Here is a 25,571-nt window from a genome sequence, read left to right on the forward strand (position 1 = left end):
GGCAGAGAGAGCAGAGAGCAGAGAGAAGAGAGAGGGCAGAGAGCAGAGAACAGAGAGAAGAGAGAGGGCAGAGAGAGCAGAGAGCAGAGAGAAGAGAGAGGGCAGAGAGCAGAGAGAGAGAGAGAGCAGAGAGAGAGTGAACTCTGTTGCTATAGTGACCCTGCATCACAACACTCTGTTGTACAATTTGTTTAATTCAATTCCACATATTTAATTGGTTTGTATTTCATTTCATATTAGTTTCATGTTTCAACCAGTCGCAGGTTAACGTCAACCTGACAGAGGAAACGTAACATCAATAACCAAACTGTTTTCACAATTAACATGCTTTTCTTGTTTCAAGTATGTTTTATTATGAAAAGTACAATATATCCTTGTATACTTGTACAACTATGGAGCGTATGTCCATATATAATTATACAATTTGTTTTTAGACATAAAAGACATACAACAAATTATCACATTGGTATTTTAACATTCTCACAATTATAGGAAGACACGCATGTGTGTGTGTGTGTCCTGTGTGTGTGTGTGTCCACTGTGTGTGTGTGTGTGTGGGGGTGTGTGTGTGTGTGTGTGTGTCAAGTGTGTGTGTTTGTGTGTACAGTGTGTGTGTGTGTATGTGTCCAGTGTGTGTGTGTGTATATGTGTCCAGTGTGTGTGTGTGTGTGTGTGTGTGTGTGTGTGTGTGTGTGTGTGTGTGTGTGTGTGTGTGTGTGTGTGTGTGTGTGTGTGTGTGTGTGTGTGTGTGTGTGTGTGTGTTTGTGTCCAGTGTGTGTGTGTGTGTGTGTGTGTGTGTGTCCAGTGTGTCTGTGTGTGTGTCCAGTGTGTGTGTATGTATGTGTCAAGTGTGTGTGTCTGTCCAGTGTGTGTGTGTGTCCAGTGTGTGTGTGTGTGTCCAGTGTGTGTGTGTGTGTCCAGTGTGTGTGTGTGGATGTGTCCAGTGTGTGTGTGTATATGTGTCCAGTGTGTGTGTGTATGTGTCAAGTGTGTGTGTGTCTGTCCAGTGTGTGTGTGTGTGTGTGTGTGTGTGTGTGTGTCCAGTGTGTGTGTGTGTATGTGTCAAGTGTGTGTGTGTCTGTCCAGTGTGTGTGTGTGTGTATGTGTCAAGTGTGTGTGTATGTGTCAAGTGTGTGTGTGTGTGTCCAGTGTGTGTGTGTCCAGTGTGTGTGTGTGTGTGTGTGTGTGTGTGTGTGTGTGTGTGTGTGTGTGTGTGTGTGTGTGTGTGTGTGTGTCAGGTTATTATTTCAGGGACACTGAGGAGTCAACATCATCAACCCTAAACCCTGGATAGAGGGGCTCAGTGAATGTGGAGGTGAATGTGTACAGGTGGGTCAGTGTGTCAGAGGAGGCTCTATAGAAGGACAGAGTGCCGGCTGGCCAGTCCAGATACACTCCTACTCTGTGGGAGCTGGAGGGGCGGACGTTTATGGTAGTAATGTGATTATTATTGTGCCAGGCAGTGTAACTGTTGTCAGAGCAGAACAGACCCCAGGACTTGTCATTACATCCAAGATAACAGTCCTTAAGCTCTCCTCTCCTGCTGATTCCTTTATACGTGACTCCTATAACAGCCCAACTCCCACTCCACTCTACCTCCCAGTAACAGCGCCCAGTCAGACCCTCTCTACACAGCAACTGTCCACAGTCCTCAAATCTCTCTGGGTGATCAGGATACGGCTGCTCCTCTGTCCTACATGTCACCTTTCTGTTCTCCTCAGACAGAGAAAGGAGTCTGTTTACTGTGTTTAGGTCCAGTGTGAGATCACAGACATCTGATGGATGAAACCAGACACAATATTAGAAATCATCATCATTCACATTAGAATGTTAACTCACTTTTCACTAATTCATTTAATGTAGATGTTTCTAGGTATCAAAAGGAGAAGTTAAGGTAACTTGAGACTTGTTGAATGATCATATGTTATACTGTCTGGTAATATAACACACACTGATTCCCTTTAATTACACACACAAGCACGCACGCACGCACGCACGCACACACACACACACACACACACACACACACACACACACACACACACACACACACACACACACACACACACACACACACACACACACTGCCAAAGCAATTCTTTGTAAACGTTGGTGTCCCTGATTTCTGCTTCTGTAGAACTACAGCTGATATTTAATATGACCAAGTAAGTAATGATGGTGGTCTTTGACTTTAAATTAACTTGAATTAAGACTTATTCTTAGTCAAATTCTTCACAGCAGTCAACACTCACGTTTTCTAATCCCAGGTTCCATTCTGTTCTCTCCACCATGTTCCACACTGTAGCGGTAAGCAGAAGAACAGACAGTCATTGGGGGATACACCTGAACTCACACACACACACACACACACACACACACACACACACACACACACACACACACACACACACACACACACACACACACACACACACACACTGGACACACACACTGGAGAAACACACACACACACAGTGGAGACACACACACACACACACACACACACGCACACACACACACACACACACACACACACACACACACACACACACACACACACACACACACACACACACACACACACACACACACACACACACACACACACACACACACACACACACACACACAGTCAGCATATAACTTTGTCCAAGTGGTGGTCAGAATGTTTGTCTTAACTTGCCTGATAAGTCAAACATGTCTGATATGAACATGGACATAAACCCTCTACATACTTGAGTTTCTCCAGTCTGCAGTGTGGATCCTCCAGTCCAGCAGAGAGCAGTCTGACTCCTGAGTCTCCTGGGTGATTGTAGCTCAGGTCCAGCTCTCTCAGGTGTGAGGGGTTTGAACTCAGAGCTGAGACCAGAAAAGCACAGCCTTCCTCTGTGACTAGACAGCCTGACAGCCTGCAAAGAGTCAAATCAAATTAAAATCACACTGATATTCTTTGGTGGTGAAAGTAGTAGCAGTATATTTTTTCTAAATGTTCATATACATCAGTGTCCTGAAACCTTCCACACATTGAATTCATAAATGGGTGTTTCATTACTAGAAATTACAAATTATTAAAGTATTGACTGCAGATAAAAAAATGTATTGTACAAATATTTGAGTAGACTGACCAGACCAGTTTAAAAAGCAGTATCAGTCAAAAGACAGACAGTGAGGTATCAGATTTAGATTGTATTGAGTATACAGTCCACACCATATCTATTTTGACAGTGAAGCTAACATTTTAAATGTGGCTCTATACTCCAACATTTTGGATTTCAGATCAAATGTTTTATATGAGGTGACATTGACACATTTGCAGTTTGTTTTGGTTGTGTTTTGCCCAATAGAAACTCAATGGTGGATGATGACTGGATTAATCTTATGTCTAAGTGAGTAGATAACATGTTTCTAAACATTACTAAATTAATCCTGTTGATGCCTTGATTAATACAAATCATGAATGATTCATGAATAATAATGAGTGAGAAAGTTAGTCTACAACAAAACATGCTAACCTCTCACCATTACCAATAACAGAGGCTACAACAAAACATGCTAACCTCTCACCATTACCAATAACAGAGGCTACAACAAAACATGCTAACCTCTCACCATTACCAATAACAGAGGCTACAACAAAACATGCTAACCTCTCACCATTACCAATAACAGAGTCTACAACAAAACATGCTAACCTCTCACCATTACCAATAACAGAGACTACAACAAAACATGCTAACCTCTCACCATTACCAATAACAGAGACTACAACAAAACATGAAAACAACGTAAAGTAGGGTGCTAATTTGACCGCTTCACGTCAAAGTACATAAGCATACGGTGTCAGGAAAAAAAGAACCAGCCATTTATCTATCGTAATTTAAGAGAAATCGTACATTGACAAATTGGTCATGTTCACAAAAAGGAGTTAAAAAAAAAAGTTACAGATCCAGTTGCAGTGTGTTCAGACGAACATTTTTTAAGTGGGTCTCGAAGCTCTGCCACTGCATCGCAGTGCTAGCTGCGCCACCAGAGTCTCTGGGTTCGCACCCAGGCTCTGCCGCAGCCGGCCGCGACCGGGAGGTCCGTTGGCCTAGCGTCGTCCGGGTTAGGGAGGGTTTGGCCGGTAGGGATATCCTTGTCTCATCGCACTCCAGCGACTCCTGTGGCGGGCCGGGGCAGTGCGCGCTAGCCAAGGGGGCCATGTGCACGGTGTTTCCTCCGACACATTGGTGCGGCTGGCTTCCGGGTTGGAGGCGCGCTGTGTTAAAGAAGCAGAGCGGCTTGGTTGGGTTGTGCTTCGGAGGACGCATGGCTTTCGACCTTCGTCTCTCCTGAGCCCATACGGGAGTTGTAGCGATGAGACAAGATAGTAATTACTAGCAATTGGATACCACGAAGAAAAGGGGATAAAAAGGATGGAGTGAAAAAGTACGGTGCTTAAAGACACACAAAGCCTGAAATGGCATTGCCATTATCTCCAGGCCGTGCCGAGTTCAACGAGATGCCCCGCTCGAGCTCGCTCGGTCTGAGTGCAGCGACAGGGACAAGAAGAAGGACCCAAATGACCCTTTGACCTCAATTTTATAGTTCTTTGCTTTTGGGAGACAGAGAGAGAACCGTTAAGGTTAGAAGCACAATTTGACCTCAGGAACGTTCCTAAGGTCCTCCCGATCTGTGCAAGCCTAACATTGACCGTGTGGCATTAACCCTTAATAGTTAAAAGAAGGTGTTTACATCAAACAGTTTACAATGACATGTCTCCCAATAGGAATACATTGCCTGCACCCCTAAATTCAACCTGAAGCCTATGTGGGTTAATAATGCCTTATGAACCTGTCTTCAATGACAATCCATCAAGCCACTATGAGGTCTACCTGTGTCGATTCTAAAGATTCGATTTTAAATCACCCTAAAAGTGTTTGCCATACCCAACCTGCAGTTTGAGAGAAATAGTGCATTCAACCCTATGTAAATCAGTGAGTTCTTAACGTATAGACTTAAAACTCAGGATTCTGTAAAAGCCCACTCCAATGAGGATATGTGTTTACTTTCAGCTTCCTGTGCCAACCGGAAGTGCCATAATTGGTGTCAAAAGGGCTGTTTCGAAGGGTTAAAAAAGTCAAATCTTTCCAAAACTTAATATATGTGAATAGGCAACCCTCATGAACTGTAAATCAGTCATTCATCCCATCAGATTTCACGGAAAAATGTACACACCCACACAGAAAGGATGGAGTGACACACTGAGGGGCTTAGAGGGAGACAGTGCCTGCAATAGTTACTTTTGTTTGAACTTTTAAAGAACCGTCAGACCTAGAGTTCTGAAACTTTACAAACCTGTTCTAGAGCTCAGGTCGATTAAGCACGGTGAGTTATGTGGCTCTAGAAGGTTCTCGGACTGATAAAAAGCCTCGGTGCATTTGCATTGACTTCAATTCATTTGAGCATTACAAAATGGTGACATTTAGAAAAGTCCCAGAGTTGCAAGACTAGGTGCATTGAAACCGGCTCGGCCCATAGAGACGGACCCCGACATTTCTGTCCGATACCTCATTCAAGGACCCCGTAGCAAGGCATGGAAAAAAGTGGAATTTCAGCACCAATTAAGGTTTTGCTCGGGCACCGAATGACCTATCGACCCGAAACTTGGGATTCGAGGTCGTCTCACATAGGGCTAAGCATAATGTGAAAACTGGACCCGCAGCTAGAACATGCCTACGTATTATTTGTTTTATTATGGTTTAAATGGAAGGCGCTGTGAATTTTGGGCCTGCTCTGAAATATGTGATAGTTGGCTTCTAAAGGAGTTGGAAAAAGTGAGTTTGGAGTCAGATGGAATCAGTTTGGTGTCTGAAAATATCTAATTGGCTGATGGACACTGACTTGCTAGTTGACTTTTGTGCATTTGCAATATATTTCAACAGTGAAAAACCACCAAAATAGCATTCTGAAATCACCACTAAAAATGACATCACCATAGCCGTGCCGAGTTCAACGAGATGCCCCGCTTGACCGTAGCTTGCTCGGTCTGAGTGCAGCGACAGTGACAAGAAGATGACCCTTGACCTACATTTCAAGTCTTTTGCTTTTGGGAGGCAGAGAGAGAACTGTTAAGGTTTAGAAGCACAATTTGACCTCAGGAACGTTCCTAAGGTATCTGTGCAAGCCTAACATTGACCGTGTGGCATTAACCCTTAACAGTTAAAAGAAGGTGTTTACATCAAACAGTTTACAATGACATGTAGCCCCATAGGAATACATTGACTGCACCTCTCAATTCAACCTGAAGCCTTTGTGGGTTATGAATGTCTTATGAACCTGTCTTTGATAACAATCCATCAGGCCACTATGAGGTCTACCTGTGTCGATTCTAAGCTTCCTGGAGCAACCGGAAGTGATAAAATCACCCTAAAAGTGTTTTGCCATACCCAACCAGCAGTTTGTGATATATAGTGCATTCAACCCTGTGTAAATCAGTCAGTTCTTAACTTCTTGCGACTACAGGGGGTGCTGTTTTCTCATTAGCATAATTGCATTACATTTACATTTACATTTAAGTCATTTAGCAGACGCTCTTATCCAGAGCGACTTACATTACAGATTAAACGGCTTCCTACTAAATTCTTTATCGTACAATATGCATATTATTACTATTATTGGATAGAAAACAGTCTCTAGTTTCTATAGGCGTCGGAATTTTGTCTCTGAGTGGAACAGAACTCATTCTACAGCAATATCTCTGACATGGAGTCAGATTTCACACATATTGGCCCCTGATCTGGAGTCAGTTTAAAGGCCACTGTGAATGCTATAAGGATACGGACACTGCTTACGTCCTCCCCTGGATGCCTTTACGTGATGACGATTTGAATGGTATCGATTGCCCAATCACAGCCACTATAAAACAAAAACACGTGTAGGTAGGAACTCCTTTCCAGCTGCGCCGGACGCACGGTGGACACCGACCCGTTCTTTTTCCAAGCATTAGTGGAGCCAGTAATATTTCTCAGGTCATGTTTTTACTCGTTATAGGAGTTAAAAACATCATAAGGTAGTTAATTTAAACCGTTTTATAGCAATTTATATCCGTTTAGTGCGCATTTTGGGACATTTATTTCTGAGACACTGTGAATCTCTGGGCACGGTTCCAGTTCATGCCGAACGCAATGGGCATTTCTACATGGCAAGAGGACAGCTTTCGACCAAAAGACGATTAGACCCAAGAAAGGATTCTTTGCCCAAGATTCTGATGGAAGAACAGCTCAAAGTAGGAACAATTTATTATGATAAATCGTGTTTCTGTCGAAAAATGTTAATGGCTTAGGACGCCATCTTGTTAGACGTAGCTTCGCTTGGCGCAAACTGTATTGAAAAGTAAGGATAATTTAAAAATGTAAATCAGCGATTGTATTAAGAATTAAATTGTCTATCAATCGCTGTCCACCCTATATTTTTTAGTCACGTTTATGAGTATTTATGTATACGACTAGATCACTGTCTAATATGGCGCAGGACATTTTCTGACCAGCTGGGCTACTTTTCTCATTGTCTAACCATGATTTTGGTGGCTAAATATGCACATTTTCGAACAAACTGTATATGTATGTTGTAATGTGATGTTACAGGAGTGTCATCTGAAGAATTCTGAGAACGTTAGTGAAAAAATTAATATATTTTGGCGATGTTTACGTTATCGCTCTCTTTGGCTAGAATCAATGCTCTGGTAACGTTTGCATATCTGGTATGCTAATATAACGATTTATTGTGTTTTCGCTGTAAGACACTTAGAACATCTGAAATATTGTCTGTATTCACAGGATCTGTGTCTTTCGATTAGTGTATGCTGTGTATTTTTACGAAATGTTTGATGATTAGTAATTAGGTAAACACGTTGCTCATTGTATTTATTCTAGTCCATTTGTGACGGTGGGTGCAATTGTAAACTATGATATCTACCTGAAATATGCACATTTTTCTAACATAACCTATCCTATACCATAAATATGTTATCAGACTGTCATCTGATGAGCTTTTTTCTTGGTTAGTGGCTATCAATATCTTAGTTTAGCCGAATTGGTGATAGCTACTGGTGTTGATAAAAAATGGTGGACAAAGAAAAAGGGTGTCTTAGGCTAACATGGTTAGCTAATAGATTTACATATTTTGTCTTCCCTGTAAAACATTTTAAAAATCTGAAATGGTGACTTGATTCACAAGATCTGTATCTTTCATTAGGTGTCTTGGACTTGTGATTTAATGATATTTAGATGCTACTATTTAATTGTGACGCTAAGCTAGCGATGCTAATCAGTGTGGGGGGGGGGGGGGTGGGGGGTGCTCCCGGACCCGGGGTAGGTGCTCGTTAGAGGTTAACGTATAGACTTAAAACTCAGGATTCTGTAAAAGCATACCCCGATCAGGATATGTATTTACTTATAGCTTCCTGTGCCAACCGGAAGTGCCTTAAAATGGGGTCATGGGTGCTGCTTCGAAGGTTTAAAAAAGTCAGATCTTTCCAAAACTTTAAATGTGTGAATCGGTCAACCCTCATGAACTGTAAATCAGTAATTTCGCTAAACAGATGTCAAAGAAAAGCTCTCACACACACACACACACACACACACACACACACACACACACACACACACACACACACACACACACACACACACACACACACACACACACACACACACACACACACACACACACACACACACACACACACACACACACAGCAAGGATGGAGTGAAAAAGTATGGTGCTTAAAGACACACAGAGCCTTAAATGCTTTTAGGGGGTATCCAGACTTCCATACCCGCTCTGGGAGCGCTATACTACGGCCCCAAATCAATGGGTGCTGGCCTGAGTGATTTATGGAGGTTTTCAAAAAATATTCTGTTTTTTCTCCTGGAAAATATTTTATGTTTTTTCTTCTCGAGTCAATGGCCTGAGTGATTTATGGAGATTTTCAAAAAATATTCTAAGTCCAAACTTTTCATGCACCTGGTATTTTTTTGGGGTTACCAGGCGTCATTTTTCAAAACGGTTGAAATTGCTTTTAGGGGGCATCCAGAGTGTCACATGACCGGATGAGGTAACTATTCTTGTTCTTCTTGTAACTTTCCGGTAGGCTAGAAGCTTTCCGGTGTTTTGCTGCTCGACACAGGTCGACGCAGGTATTGCACTTCATTTATTGTTATCGTAACCGTAGGTGCAGCCAAGTGGAAATACGAAAGCTTTCTAGCTATTTCGCACTGACGGTAATTTGAACACAAGAACGTTTCTAGTGAAAAGGTGCTTACACTCAGAGCCATGTATTTACACTCAGCCACCCTAGCCTTATTACGGGTTAACGTTTTGGTAATTTTGGTTGGCCAACAAAATGTAAGACTACAATGACTGCATACGTTTCCCCAAATGTTATACGAAAAAAAAATGTTTTGTTATTGATGGACAATGGCAAGGCTGCCATTGTATTTTCAGTTACATTCTGTTCAATAAAAATGGTTTACACGTTTATTTTTTAAGAAATACATGGAACTGCAACCGAATAAAACACCATTAACCATCATGCATTGCTTACATTCATTCTATCTTGAAAGGTCTGTACAGAAAAATCGAAAACAGTACATATAGGCATAAAACCACAATGTTTTAATAGGGATTAAATAAAGACAATATATATATAACCTCTTATGGTTAAATGGTTAAAAAAAATATATATATCTATATATTCATAACGTAAAATAAATAAATACAGGCGATTGCGTCTATGGTTGTTGCAACGGCTTGTGTATCGCCTACTGGTTAAATTTGTGTCTTTTCGCACGAATTAAGTAGCACAGAAAATCGTGTATTTTCGCACGAATTAAGTAGCACAGAAATTCGTGTATTTTTAAACGAATTGAACCACCTCAAAAATGCACAAAAACACACGGAATCTGCTGAAATACATTTTGTACATATATGCGCGAATTGAATGTGAGGCTGGGCTGGCCTGGTAAACACATGTGGATCTGGTGAACAGTTATCACTTGTTGACCAACTACAGGAATACTGACCTCAGAGTCTCCAGTTTACAGTGGGGATTCCCCAGTCCAGCAGAGAGCAGCTCCACTCCTGAATCCTTCAGGTCATTGTTACTCAGGTCCAGCTCTCTCAGGTGTGAGGGGTTTGACTCCAGAGCTGAGACCAGAGAAGCACAGCCTTCCTCTGTAACTCCACAGCCTGACAGCCTGACAAAGAGATCATCATGATTTCACAAACACACTGTTAATTTAAGACCAGTAGTGTAGAAGGACAATGGCAGATGCATTTGGTTTATTCTCTAAAACAACATATAGATTCATCTTCCGTCTCCTAGAATTGTATGGTCATAATGTTATACTAATGTGAACATCAATGCATTTATTCAATATGTTATTCAATATAATATTATACACATATTATTATGCATATTTTTCTCTAAACTGAATATTTCTTCCTGATGATTAGTTCTTAAATGTCATTTTATTTACTCACAGAGCAGCTCTGGAGGCTTTGACCACTGGCAGCAGCCTCAGAAGACCTTCCTCTGATCTGGAGTATTTCTTCAGGTCAAACACATCCAGCACCTTTTCTGAAGTCAGCAACACAAAGACCAGAGCTGACCACTGTGCAGGTGACAGGTTGGGTTTTGAGAGACTTCCTGATCTCAGGTAGCTTTGGATCTCCTCCACTAGAGAATGGTCATTCAGTTCATTCAGACAGTGGAACAGATTGATGCTCCTCTCTGGAGAGGGATTCTCCCTGATCTTCTCCTTGATGTACTTGACTGTTTCTTCATGGCTCTGTGAGCTGCTTCTTGTCTTTGTCAGTAGACCTCGTAAGTGCTTCTGATTGGACTCCAGTGAGAGGCCCAGAAGGAAGCGGAGGAAAAGGTCCAGGTTTCCCGTCTCACTTTGTAAGGCTTTATCCACAGCACTCTTGTAGAAAGTAACTTCAGGCATCTCTCTGAACAGCGCATAACGGTTCCTGGACGTTGATTGCGGTTCGGCCATTAGATTCTCATTGTTGTTGATGAATGAGAGGAACACATATACAGCAGCCAGAAACTCCTGAATGCTCAGATGAACAAAGCAGTACACCTTGTCCTGGTACAGCCCACATTCCTCTTTAAAGAGCTGTGTGCACAATCCTGAGTACACTGATGCTTCACTGACATCAATGCCAGCCTCTTTCAGGTCTTCTTCATAGAAAATCAGATTGCCATTCACAAGCTGTTGAAAAGCCAGTTTTCCCAGTGACAGAATGCTCTCTTTATTCCAGTCTGGACCTGTCTCTTCTTTCCCAAGATACTTTTCATTCTTCTGTTTGGTATGAAACACCACAAGGTGTGTGTACATCTCAGTCAGAGTCTTGGGCATCTCTTCTCTCTTATGTTTCAGCATGTGTTCAAGGACTGTTGCAGAAATCCAACAGAAGACTGGAATGTGGCACATGATGTGGAGGCTCCTTGATGTCTTTATGTGTGAGATGATTCTGCTGGCCAGGTCCACATCACTGAATCTCTTCCTGAAGTACTCCTCCTTCTGTAGGTCATTGAACCCTCGTACCTCTGTCACCTGGTCAACACACCATGAAGGGATCTTATTGGATGCTGCAGGTCGGGTAGTTATCCAGAGGAGAGCAGAGGGAAGCAGATTTCCCTTGATGAGATTTGTCAGCAGAACATCCACTGAGGTTGACTCTGTGACGTCACAACATATCTTGTTCATCTGGAAGTCTAGGGGCAGTCGGCACTCATCCAGACCATCAAAGATGAACAGAACTTTGTACTTGTCGTAGTTGGAGATTCTTGATTCTTTGGTTTCCATTGAGAAGTGATTAAGAAGTTCAATAAAAGTGTATTTGTCCCCTTTCATCAAATTCAGCTCCCGAAAAGGAAATGAAAATACAAATTGGACATCCTGATTTGCTTTTCCTTCAGCCCAGTCCAGAATGAACTTCTGCACAGAGACTGTTTTTCCAATGCCAGCGACTCCCTTTGTCAGCACAGTTCTGATACGTTTGTCTTGTCCAGTTAAGGGTTTGAAGATGTCATTACATTTGATTGCAGTCTCTGGCCTTGCTTGTTTCCTGGTTGTTGTCTCAATCTGTCTCAGCTCATGTTCATTATTGACCTCTCCTGTTCCACCCTCTGTGATGTAGAGCTCTGTGTAGATCTTATTGAGAAGTGTTGGGTTTCCTTGTTTAGCGATCCCCTCAAATACACATTGATACTTCTTCTTTAGATTAGATTTGAGTTCACGTTGGCAAATCACAGCAGGATCACCTGAATCTAGAAATAACACAGAGGATATTAATATTACATCTGTTTTAATGCCTACATTATTATAGGACTGTTATTCTCTCTCTCTCTCTCTCTCTCTCTCTCTCTCTCTCTCTCTCTCTCTCTCTCTCTCTCTCTCTCTCTCTCTCTCTCTCTCTCTCTCTCTCTCGTCGGAGTGCATGCTGGGAGTGAGTCGTCAAGCAGGAGTGATTGTGAGAGCGAATGGAATTTCTTTTCACTCTATTTGGTTTTGGTATGTATATATATATATTGATTCGTTTAGTTGTTTTAAGGGTATCTTGTTTAACTATCACTAAGCACGTATAGGGGTGGTGGGATCGTTGAGGTTGGTTTTTCGCGAGGGCACAACCAGCGGGTGGGGCTGTTTGCAATGGCCACTTGCGGAAGTGTTGAGTTTGAAAAATTCCTGCTGCGGCCGGGTGTTCAGTGGAAGAATGTAGCTTGGCTGTGGGTGCTATCATTGGGTATGATAGCATCAAATCAGGCTCAAGGATGAATAGCGCTGTAGTGATATTCTTAGATTCCATTGAAAAGGTGAATAAGATAGTTGAGAGGGGTGTTGTGTTGCGGGAGACACAGACGCCGGTATTTCCGCTTATGAATCCGGCGAAGAAAGTTATACTTTCTAACGTGCCACCATTTGTTAGAGATGAAGTGTTGGAGCGAGAGTTATCTCGTCATGGTCAAATCGTATCTACAATAAAGAAGGTTCTTTTTGGATGCAAATCTCCGTTGCTGAAACATGTCGTGTCTCATAGGAGACAAGTGCATATGATCTTAAAAAAGGACGGAGATGAACTGAATTTAGTGTTCAGTTTTAAGATTGATGGATTTGATTATGTCTTCTACGCTTCTACTGAATCAATGAAATGCTTTGGCTGTGGAAGAGAGGGGCATTTGGTGCGTAGTTGTCCCGAGAATGAGCGCGCAGAGCCCAGTAGAGTAGTAGCTCTAGTGCTGGTGCAACTAACGCACCACCGCGAAGGGATGAACATGCTAAGGGTGCAGGGGAAGGGAGAAGGTGGGCAGATGTGGTTGGAAAAGTAGGAGAGGAAGGCATTGTGGATACGGGGGCAATTGATAGATTGGTAGATCAGAACAAAGAGGGAGGGGAAACAGTCGGTGAGATTGCGACTGCCGTCGCTGAGGTGGTGCTGGAAAATGAAATCGGAGGTAAAGAGGAGATTGAAATAACGGAAAAGGAAGCAGCTGTTTTCAAAGTACCGAGGAGTAAGAGGAAGAATTTAAGGGGTGGTGGAGGGTCTAATTCTAAGAGGAAGGTAGAGATTGATAAATCAGTTGAAGATGAACAAGTTGTAGAGATGGTAGAGTTTTCTTCTGGGAAGGATAGCGCGAGTGAGTCATCTGACGCGTCACAACAAAATAGCGAGATAAATGGGGTGGAAGGGAGGTATGGGATTGAGAAGGTACGTCAATTTCTGAAGTTGACAAAAGGGAAGAAATATATGCAGGATTACAATGTAACTGATTTTTCCCTGAAAGTGAATTGTTTATTGAATCATCAAAGTTTCTGATGTCAAAAATTACAGGGGGAGGTTTGAAAAGCCCTGAAATTGCTAGACTCAAAAGTGGTCACGAGAGTGATAAGTGATGTAAATTCTAAAGAAAATGAAAGAGTTCAGTTGCAGTTTTAACTCTGTAAAGAGATGTGGTGGCTGTATCTTCCTCTGTATATTTTTTTCATCCATGAGCAGTTTTAAGATTTCTTCTTTAAACGTAAATGGGGCAGGAGATGGTAAAAAAAGAGCGATAGTGTATGAGTTAAAACCTGTTGGGGATGGGGGCGCTGTTTAGACTATTTATGCTAATTTGGCTAATTTTTGAAACGGCTTCCCACAAAATCCTTGATCATACAATATGCATATTATTATTATTATTGGATAGAAAACAGTCTATAGTTTCTATAGGAGTTGAAATTTTGTCTCTAAGTGGAACAGAGCCCATTCTACAGCAATTTCCCTGACATGGAGTCAGATTTGAGAAATGTTGGCCACTCTTCTGAAGTCAGTTAAAAGGGCACTGTCATTGCTATGACTATACGGACACTTCTTACGTCTTCCCCTGGATGCCTTTACGTGATGACGATTCCAATGGGGTCGATTGCGCGTTCACAGGCCCTATAAATCAAAAAACCCTGTAGCTAGCAAGTCTTTCCTTGCTGCGTAACGCGCGTGCTGGACACCGACCCGCTCCTGTTCCAAGCGTTAGTTTAGCCTGTTATATTTCTCCGGTCATCTTTTCACTCGTTATAGGAGTTAAAAACATCATAAGGTAGTTAATTTAAAGCGTTTTATAGCAATTTATATCCGTTTAGTGCGATTTTGGGACATTTATTTTTGCAACGATGTGAAAAGTTGGGCACGCTTTTCAGTTCATCCCGAACGCAGTTGACATTTCCACATGGCAAGAGGACAGCTTTCAACCAAAAGACGATTTCTCCCAAGAAAGGATCCTTTGCCCAAGATACTGATGGAAGAACAGCTCAAGGTAGGACATTTTTATTATGATAAATCGTGTTTCTGTCGAAACATTTTAGTGGCTTAGGACGCCATGTTTTTTGACGTAGCTTCGCTTGGCGCAAACTGTATTGAAAAGTAAGGATAAATTAAAAAATGTAATAACGCAAATGTATTAAGAATTAAATTGTCTATCAATCCCTGTCCACCCTATATTTTTTAGTCACGTTTATGAGTATTTATGTATAAGAGTAGATCACTGTCTAAGTGGCGCAAGGACTTTTTCTTTACCAGCTTGTCTACATTTCACATTGTCTAACCATGATTTTGGTGGCTAAATATAAACATTTTCGATCAAACTGTATATGCATGTTGTAATGTGATGTTACAGGAGTGTCATCGGAAGAATTCTGAGAAGGTTAGTGAAAAAATTAATATCTTTTGGCGATGTTGACTTTTATCGCTCACTTTGGCTAGAATCAATGCTGGGCTGCTAATTGCTATGTGCTAAGCTAATATAACGATTTATTGTGTTTTCGCTGTAAGACACTTAGAAAATCTGAAATATTGTCTGTATTCACAGGATCTGTGTCTTTCGATTCGTGTATGCTGTGTATTTTTACGAAATGTTTGATGATTAGTAGTTAGGTAAACACGTTGCTCATTGTAATTATTCTAGTCCATTTGTGACGGTGGGTGCAATTGTAAACTATGCCATCTACCTGAAATATGCACTTTTTTCTAACAAAACCTATCCCATACCATAAATATGTTATCAGACTGTCATCTAATGAGTTTTTTTGTTGGTTAGGGGCTATAAATATCTTAGTTTAGCCGAATTGGTGATGGCTACTGGTGTTGGTGGACAAATAAAAGATGGTGGATTATGCTAATGTGTTTTTAGGTAATAGATGTACATCTTTACATATTGTGTCTTCCCTGTAAAACATTTTAAAAATCGGAAATGTTGACTGGATTCACAAGATCTGTGTCTTTCATTAGCTGTATTGGACTTTAATGTGTGAAAGTTAAATATTTAAAAAAAATATTTTTTTGGAATTTCGCGGCACTGGTTTTTCAGTGGGGGGGGGGGGGGTGTGCCGCTAGCGCCACGCTGATCCTAGACAGGTTAATTAGGGGAAAGGGAAGTGACATAAATTTTCTACAAGAAACGCATAGTAATTTGGAAAATGAAGTTATGTGGAAACAGGAGTGGGGGGGACAGTGGTGTGTAGTCATAAAAACTCAAAAAGTGGGGGTGTGGCTATCTTGTTCTCAAAAGGGTTTTTGCCTTTGTCATATGAGGTTGAAGAGGTAGTTGAGGGGAGGTTATTAAAAGTTAGAGCAAGGTATGAAAACATCACTATGTGTCTGATAAATGTATATGCCCCAGTGGTGACAGTTGAGAGGGTATGTTTTTTAGAGACATTATCAAATACCATTGAGAAATGTAACAAAGAAGATTATTTATTTATTGCTGGGGATTTTAACTGCACAGTCAGCGATTTAGATAGAAATCACCAAGAACCTCATATAGCCTCAAGGACTTTTTTAAAACGCCTCATTGTAACACATGAACTGTGTGATGTTTGGCGGAGTCAACATGGAGGCATAAGGCAGTACACCTGGGCGCATGTGAGAGAGAACACCATCTCGATGGCCAGGTTAGATAGGTTTTATTGTTTTGAGCATCAATCTCAGGTCTGTAAATCAAGTGTGATAAAACCCCAGTGGGATTTTCTGATCATTGTTTAATAACAGAGGTGGTGTTCATTAACGATGTAAAACCCAAAAGTGCATACTGGCATTTTAATATAACTTTATTGAGTGATGCTCACTTCAGGAAATGTTTTTGTTTTTTCTGGGAGAGGTGGAGGTCTAAAAAGGACAGTTTTGTATCCCTTCAACAGTGGTGGGATATAGGGAAAATCCAGATTCAACAATTTTGTAATCAATACACGAGGAATGTCACCAGGGATATCACCAGATCAATGAAAGCCCTAGAGTTTGAAATAGTGGAACTCATGACGTTGGTTGAGACCACAGGAGATCGAGGCCATACTCAGGCCCTCAAGAGGAGAAAAGCTGCATTGGCAGACCTGCTGGGTATCAGAGCACAGGGGGCATTGGTGAGAAGTAAGTTTCAGGGAATATCTGAAATGGATGCCTCATCCAAATTTTTCTTTGGTTTAGAGAAAAAGAATGGACAAAGAAAAATTATTCATTGTCTCAAATCAGCTGTTGGACAAGAGCTCACTAGCCCTAGTGAAATTAGAAAGAGGGCAGTAGAGTTCTATGCTGAGCTCTACAAGTGTGAGTACAAAGAGGATAAAACAGTGACACAGCAGTTCTTTGATGGGCTCCCAAAGGTGGCTGCAGAAGCGCAGGTTGAGCTTGAGCAACCATTGTCTTTGCAGGATTTATACACTGCATTAAAAGGCATGGAAAATGGAAGGGCACCAGGCATTGATGGGCTTCCCGTTGACTTTTTTAAGTCTTTTTGGGCTATGTTGGGAGAGGATTGGCTAGCAGTAGTTAATGATAGTTTAACCGGAGGGTTACTACCAATAAGCTGCAGAAGGGCTGTCCTCACCCTACTGCCCAAAAAGGGAGACCCTAGGGAGGTGAAGAACTGGAGGCCGGTGGCTTTATTGTGCACTGATTATAAGATATTGTCAAAGGCTTTGTCCAACAGGCTGAGGGAGGTGATGGGGCAAATAATACATACGGACCAGTCCTGCTGTGTTCCTGGCAGGCAGATAGGGGATAACATTTCTCTGATTCGTGATTTTTTGGACGTCTCTAAGGCTATTGGGTTGGATGCTGGTCTAATTTCAATTGATCAGGAAAAGGCATTTGACCGAGTTGAACATAAATATTTATGGCACACGTTTGAGGCGTTTGGGTTCAGCTCTGGTTTTATTGCCATGATAAAGGTGATATATGGTGACATTGAAAGTGTATTGAAAGTTAACTGTGGTTTGAGTACTCCTTTTAACCTTTTGCCAATAGGTGGCGCAATTAGCATTTTTTATTTCTGGGTGTCACCAAATTAAACTGCCTCGTGCTCAATTCTTGATCGTACAATATGCATATTATTAATTATATTGGATAGAAAACACTGTCTAGTTTCTATAGCCGTTGGAATTTTGTCTGTGGGTGACCCAGAACTCTTTCTACAGCGAAATCCATAACAGGTACTGCGATGGTCTGAGAGCGAAGCTCTGATTTCAGATCAGTTTTGAAAGTCTCTGTATATCCTATGGAACGACATGAACTGCACCCGCCTTCCCCTGGATGTCAGTAACCAATGAGAAGTGGAATGGGCTTTCTGCGTAGCTCTCAGAGGTTATAAAAGGCGAAGGAGTGAGGGTAGCCCCCCTTTCGACTCTTGCCATTACGCAGAAGAGGACCTCGGGATGCCATTTTCAGAGGCTCGGTTATCAACGTGAAATGTATCTGTCTGTAATTTAATTCGATATAGGAGTTAGAAACATCATAACGTAGTTAATCTGAACCATTTTATAGCAATTTAGATCCGTTTAGTGCGATTTTGAGGCATTGCTTTGTTATGCACTTTCAAGCACCGGGCACGTTTCTGGGTCCCGGTCGAACGTTAGTGGTCATTTCGACGGACAGAGGACATCTTTCGACCAAAAGAAGATTAGACCCAAGAAAGGATGCATCGCCCAAGAATCTGATGGAAAATCACCTCTTAGTAAGAAATATTTAAAAATCGTTGTTCTGTCGAAATATTTTAAACGCATAATCCGCCATTTTGTTTGCTATAGCTTCGCTTGGCGAACCCTGTATTGCACAGTAAGGATAATTTTAGAAATGTAAATCAGCGATTGCATTAATAACTAATTTGTCTTTCGATTCCTGTCAACCCTGTATTTTTTAGTCAAGTATATGATTAGCTTTCGATTAAACTAGATCACTATGAAAGATGGCGTCCGACATGTTCAGGCTTGATTTGCTACTATTTTCATTGTATAACCACGTTTTTTTATGGCTAAATATGCACATTTTCGAACAAACAATATATGTATGTTGTAATATGATGTTACAGGAGTGTCATCGGAAGAATTCTGAAAAGGTTAGTGAAAAAATGTATATCTTTTGGCGATGATAACGATATCGCTCCCTTTGGCTTGAATTCATGCTGGGGTGACGTTTGCACATGTGGTATGCTAACTTATCGATTTATTGTGTTTTCGCTGTAAAACGCTTAGAAAATCTGAAATGTTGTCTGCAATCACAAGATCTGTGTCTTTCCATTGCTATGCTTTGTCTATTTTTATGAAATGTTTTATGATGAGTAAATTGTTCATACACGTTGCTGTCTGCAGTAATTCTAGGAGCTTTGGTGAGATTTGTGATGCTGGCTGCAATGGCAAACTATGATTTATACCTGAAATATGCACATTTTTCTAACAAAACCTATCCTATACCATAAATATGTTATCAGACTGTCATCTGATGAGATTTTTTCTTGGTTAGTGGCTATCAATATCTTAGTTTAGCCGAATTGGTGATAGCTACTGGTGTTGAGAAAAAATGGTGGACAAAGAAAAAGGGTGCCTTTTGCTAACATGGTTAGCTAATAGATTTACATATTTTGTCTTCCCTGTAAAACATTTTAAAAATCTGAAATGGTGACTTTATTCACAAGATCTGTATCTTTCATTAGGTGTCTTGGACTTGTGATTTAATGATATTTAGTTGCTACTATTTAAATGTGACGCTATGCTAGCGATGCTAATCAGTGTGGGGGGGGGGGTGGTGGGGGATCCTGGATCCGGGTTTCAGAGGCAGTAAAAGTTAAAGTGTGTAGAGGTATTAGGCAGGGATGTTTTTTGTCAGGAATGTTATATGCCATTGCTATAGAGCCACTACTAAATAGCATTAGAAGTCGCATTGCAGGGGTGTACCTTTCAGAGGATATTCCTCCTATTCGTCTCTCAGCCTATGCTGATGATGTAGTTGTGTTAGTGAAAAATCAAGCGGAGGTGGATAGTTTGAGTCTAATGGTTGATCGTTTTAAGGGAATATCCTCTGCAAAGGTAAATTGGGAAAAGAGTTGTCCTTTACAGATTGGAGAATGGTCTGGAGGGATCATGGCTTTGCCAGGGGGGCTAGAATGGTGTAAGGGAGGTTTTAAGTATCTTGGAGTGTACCTAGGAGATGAGGGGACTATGGAGTGGGGTGGTTGAAATGGTGGAAGCGAGGATGAGGAGATGGCGTTGGTTACTATCTCGTATGTCATATAGGGGGCGCACTATTATAGTTAACAATGTGATTGCCTCTGCACTGTGGCATCGGTTGTCAGTTTTAGAACCACCATCTGGCCTTCTGGCTAAGATACAGGCAATTATTGTGGATTTCTTTTGGGATAAATATCACTGGGTTCCACAAAGTGTTTTGTATTTGTCAAAAGAGGAGGGGGGACAAGGTCTTGTACATCTTGCTAGTAGGGCTGCTGCTTTCCGGTTTCAGTTTATTCAAAGGTTGCTTTATGGACCGGAAAATGTGATGTGGAGAGGGGTGGCAGGTCTTGTATTACAGCGGGTTGGAGGATTAGGTTTAAAGAAGGCTTTATTTCTGGTTGATAGTAGCCAGATTTCTAGGGAGGGAGTACCTCCGTTTTACAGAGGCCTTCTCAGAGTGTGGAGCATAATGAAGGTGTCCAGACGAACTTCAGCGGAGTCAGTGCATTGGCTGTTGGAGGAACCTCTGGTGTATGGGGCAAGACTGGATTGTACAACTGCAGCTGTTCCACATTTCTCCAAGATTCTGGTGAAGGGCAAAATCATCACCTTAAAACAGTTAATGGACTGGGCCCGCCTTAATGGATGGAAGACGGGGGGCTGAACATTTGGGGATGAGGTCGGAAAGGATTGTCGGACAACTGCTGGGAAGCTGCAGGAAGGCTCTGTCAGCGGAAGAGTGGGGTATGCTTAGTAGCCAGAAGAAGAAGGTACAAGATGAAGACGTCTCATTTCCAAGACAAGGGATTACACCAAATATCCCAGAGTCAGAAAGAAAGGCGTTATTGCTGGATTTGAGAGGGTTTGAAGATGTGGGTTTGGATGAGGTGAATGGGAAGGACTTGTATAGGGGGTGTGTCAAGGTGTTGAATAAAGATAAATTGAAAAATAGAAAAGACACTCCATGGAGGGTAAAATTGGGCATTGATGACAAGGTAAAGCCAGAATGGAGAGCACTGTACAAGCCACCGTTACAAAAGGGTACTGGTGATATGCAATGGAGGGTTTTACATGGCATCATTGCAGTTAATGCTTTTGTATCTGTTATTAACTCAGATGTTAGAGATGGATGTCCTTTTTGTAATATAAGAGAAACCATTTTTCACTGTTTTATGGAGTGTGAGAGGATAAAACCTCTCTTGGAAATGCTGGAATCTTTGTTTAAAGCTGTAGGGGAGTTTTTCAATAACACTGTTTTTATTTTGGGGTTTCAATATAGTAAGATACAGAAAATAAAATGTCAAATGTTACATTTTATTTTGGGACAAGCTAAGATGTCAATTTTTCTGAGTAGGAAACATAAGATAGAAACGGGATATGGGCAGGATGTAAGATGTGTTTTTAAAGGATTAGTGAAAGCAAGAAAAAAAGTGGATTCTGAGTTCTTCTCAGCTGTAAAACATCTCCTATTGTTTGAGGAGAAGTGGGACTACGAAGGAGCGCTTTGTTTTGTAGAGGGGAAATTATTTTTTGCTGATGAAATAAGTTGAAAGTATATGTTATGTATTTATTTTTGTTTAGGAATTACATTTGTTGTTTCATTTCTGAAAAGGCAGTGTGTCATTATTTATGTTTATGTTATTTATGTTATATACACTTGAGTATAAAATAAAGGTTTTATAAAAACTAAAAAAAAACTCTCTCTCTCTCTCTCTCTCTCTCTCTCTCTCTCTCTCTCTCTCTTTAAATGTTATAAAACAGCATTCAACATGAGGCAGACTGATCTTACATTTCTCCAGTGTGTCAGCAAGCTCCTTCTGGTTCATTTTCCTCAGGACGTGCAGTGTGATCTTCAGAGCCCCCTCTCTGGCACTGCTCTCTTGCTTCTCATCTTTAGCATCCACCACTTCCTTATCCTGCTTCTGACTCGCAAAGCCTTCTGGGAGTTCTGGACTAAGAATCATCTTGAACATCTTCAGCTCGTTCTTCACGAATGTCATAATATTCTCTTCAAGCAACTGAAATAAATAAAGTAAATAAGTTAAGCAAGAGAATAAATGATTTCTCATTAACACATTATTTAATGATTGTCAGATCAACTTTACTTGAGGTAAACAAAAACAAATGTACATAACAGGACCACATACACTGAATATGGAGGCCAGGTCTGTTTGATGACTCTGGGAAGACTGACCACTGAGAATCTCTGACTCTGATCTCTCCTGTTGGTTTCTGTGGACAAAACATGAGATTACATCTCCTCATCCAGGGAGTGCACACACACACACACACACACACACACACACACACACACACACACACACACACACACACACACACACACACACACACACACACACACACACACACACACACACACACACACACACACACACACACACACACACACACACACTCTTAGGGAGGGAATGTTGTGTTTGTTTAATATTGTTTGAGGACTATGAAAATGGACAACAAGATTAGCCTATGGATAATGAAAACAACCAAAATAAATGGGAAAATGGGAGAGGAGAAATGACTAGAGACGGTGTTGTTTAACTCACTGACCATGACCCATGAGTTCTTCTTACCTTTGTTCAGTAGAAAAGTCTCCCTCTCTAAAGGTTATAGGAAGATCCATAGACCAGTCACTCTTCATGGACACACAGCTGGGTACAGGGGAGGCTGGTCTCTCCTGCTTGATTGGGCTTCAACACAACAGAGACAAACATTACATCTCTTATCTACTCTGAGCTCAGATGGGGAAACATAACAAGAGTTTCATTCCAAAACGTTAAATATCACTTTTCAGAAATGTTGGTAAATTAGATTTTATTGTTGAAAGAAATTATCATATAAGTTGTGTTTTTTCACTATCTAATCATGGCATGGGGTTGTTCACTATCTAATCATGTTCAGTAACAGACATGTATTTGTTTAAAATCTATCACTTCACTTCAGAGAGACAAATGTTTATTTTTGCAAAATTCTATATATCTGCCTCACTCTCACATAAATCAGAAGTACTGCTAGGTTTTACACAGTCAAATGTGACAAATAAATAGATTTTTAATAAAGAACTGTACAAATGATACACTTGTGACATCAATATTTAAATATTTAAATATAAGTAAGTAACATGAGATCTGTATGTAAAACATTTACATTTGACATTTTATTCATTTAGCAGATGTTTTTATCCAGGGTCCGGTTTCCCAAAAGCATCTAAAGGCCAAGTTCATCATTAGAATATTTTTAGGAGCATCATGATCACTTCTTATGGCTGAAGGGGCAGTATTGAGTAGCTTGGATGAAAGGTGCACAGAGGTGCCCAGAGTAAACGGCCTGCTCCTATGCCATAGTTGCTAATATATGCATATTATCATTAGTATTGGATAGAAAACACTCAGAAGTTTCTAAAACTGTTTGAATTATGTCTGTGAGTATAACAAAACTCATATGGCAGGCAAAAACATGAGAAGTTCCACTTCCTGTTTGGATATTTTCTGGGAGTGCCATATTTTCAACCAAGGTCCCATTGAAATTACAGCGAGATATTGATGCGTTTTCACTTCCTACGGCTTCCACTAGATGTCAACAGTCAATAGAACTTAGTCTGATGACTCTAATGTGAAGGGGGGCCGAAGGAGACATGAATGAGTAATCACTTCCATGAGGTGCCCACGCATTGAACTGGCGCGTTCACGTGAGAGGCAGCTCCGTTCCATCGGTCAATTGAAGTCGATGTAATTCTCCGGTTGGAACGTTATTCAAGATGTATGTTAACAACATTCTAAAGATTGATTCAGTACATCGTTTGACATGTTTCTACTGACTGTAACGGAACTTTTGGACATTCCGTCACGTTATAGTGGACGCGCTTTGAGACTTTGGTTAAGGTATTTGGTAAACAATTCAAAAGTAGCAAATTGGACATAAATAACGGACATTAGCGAACAAATCAAGCATTTATTGTGGACCTGGGATTCCTCGGACTGCATTCTGATGAATTCATCAAAGGTAAGGAAACATTTATCATGTATTTTCTGGTTTCTGTTGAGTCCAACATGGCGGCTAATTTGGCTATTGTTCTGAGCTCCGTCTCAGATTATTGCATGGTTTATTTTTCCGTAAAGTTTTTTTGAAATCTGACACAGCGGTTGCATCAAGGAGAGGTATATCTATAATTCCATGTGTATAAGTTGTATTATCATCTACATTTATGATGAGTATTTTATTGGGTAAGTATAGTATTATAAAATATTAGTATATTATTGGGTAAGCATTAGACTAAGCCTCCTCAATATTTGCAGCCATAGGTGATAATATTTCTCTAGGTGCTGATCCCTCATCAGTATTGTGAAATAATTATAATGTTAAGGAAAGATTTGAATGGAGAAAACTGATCTGAGAGCAGCGCTCCCTTTCTTTCCATCCTATCAGTACTGATACAAGATCCACCGGACGAGATACCTTGTAGTGCTGCTGATCCAGTTTCTACTGGTCTGACTGAGGATATGAACTCTGACCTGTTCACCAGACCTGATACCTTGTAGTGCTGCTGATCCAGTTTCTACTGGTCTGACTGAGGATATGAACTCTGACCTGTTCACCAGACATGATACCTTGTAGTACTGCTGACCCAGTTTCTACTGGTCTGACTGAGGATATGAACTCTGACCTGTTCACCAGACGTGATACCTTGTAGTGCTGCTGATCCAGTTTCTACTGGTCTGACTGAGGATATGGAACTCTGCCCTGTTCACCAGACGTGATACGTTGCCCTTATACCTAAAAAAAAAAGGAAAAAGTAACACAAAATAATAATGAGACTATAAGGAGAACCAATACTGAGTCAATGTGCAGGGGTACCAGGTAGTTGAGGTAATAATGAGACTATAAGGAGTACCAGTACTGAGTCAATGTGCAGGGGTACCAGGTAGTTGAGGTAATAATGAGACTATAAGAGTACCAGTACTGAGTCAATGTGCAGGGGTACCAGGTAGTTGAGGTAATAATGAGACTATAAGGAGTACCAGTACTGCGTCAATGTGCAGGGGTACCAGGTAGTTGAGGTAATAATGAGACTATAAGAGTACCAGTACTGAGTCAATGTGCAGGGTACCAGGTAGTTGAGGTAATTGAGGTAATATCCACATGTAGGTAGGGGTATAAGTGACTAGGCAATCAGGATAGAGATTACATCTCCTCATCCAGGGAGTTCAGACACACACACACACACACACACACACACACACACACACACACACACACACACACACACACACACACACACACACACACACACACACACACACACACACACACACACACACACACACACAAACACACACACACACACACACACACACACACACACACAGAGGGAATGGGAAAATGGGAGAGGAGAAATGACTAGACACAGTATTGTTTAACTCACTGACCATGACCCATGAGTTCTTCTTACCTTTGTTCAGTAGAAAAGTCTCCCTCTCTAAAGTATAGAGGTGGATCCATAGACTCGTCACTCTTCATGGACACACAGCTGGG

General features: G+C 41.2%; 1 protein-coding gene across 1 annotated transcript; it reads right to left on the reverse strand.

Annotated features, from left to right (window-relative positions):
- Window positions 1-1,176: 1,176 nt before the first annotated feature.
- Window positions 1,177-25,571, reverse strand: LOC129841939 (NLR family CARD domain-containing protein 3-like). The gene is made up of 9 exons (XM_055910311.1): window positions 25,489-25,571; window positions 22,613-22,729; window positions 22,169-22,253; window positions 21,811-22,039; window positions 10,525-12,316; window positions 10,065-10,238; window positions 2,736-2,909; window positions 2,253-2,299; window positions 1,177-1,775 (listed from the first exon to the last, which is right to left on the reverse strand). The coding sequence occupies exons 1-9, from the start codon at window positions 25,554-25,556 to the stop codon at window positions 1,243-1,245; spliced, it is 3,219 nt and encodes a 1,072-aa protein (XP_055766286.1). The 5' UTR covers window positions 25,557-25,571; the 3' UTR covers window positions 1,177-1,242.

The sequence above is a fragment of the Salvelinus fontinalis genome, unplaced genomic scaffold (assembly GCF_029448725.1).
Source record: "Salvelinus fontinalis isolate EN_2023a unplaced genomic scaffold, ASM2944872v1 scaffold_0004, whole genome shotgun sequence".
NCBI lineage: Eukaryota > Metazoa > Chordata > Actinopteri > Salmoniformes > Salmonidae > Salvelinus > Salvelinus fontinalis.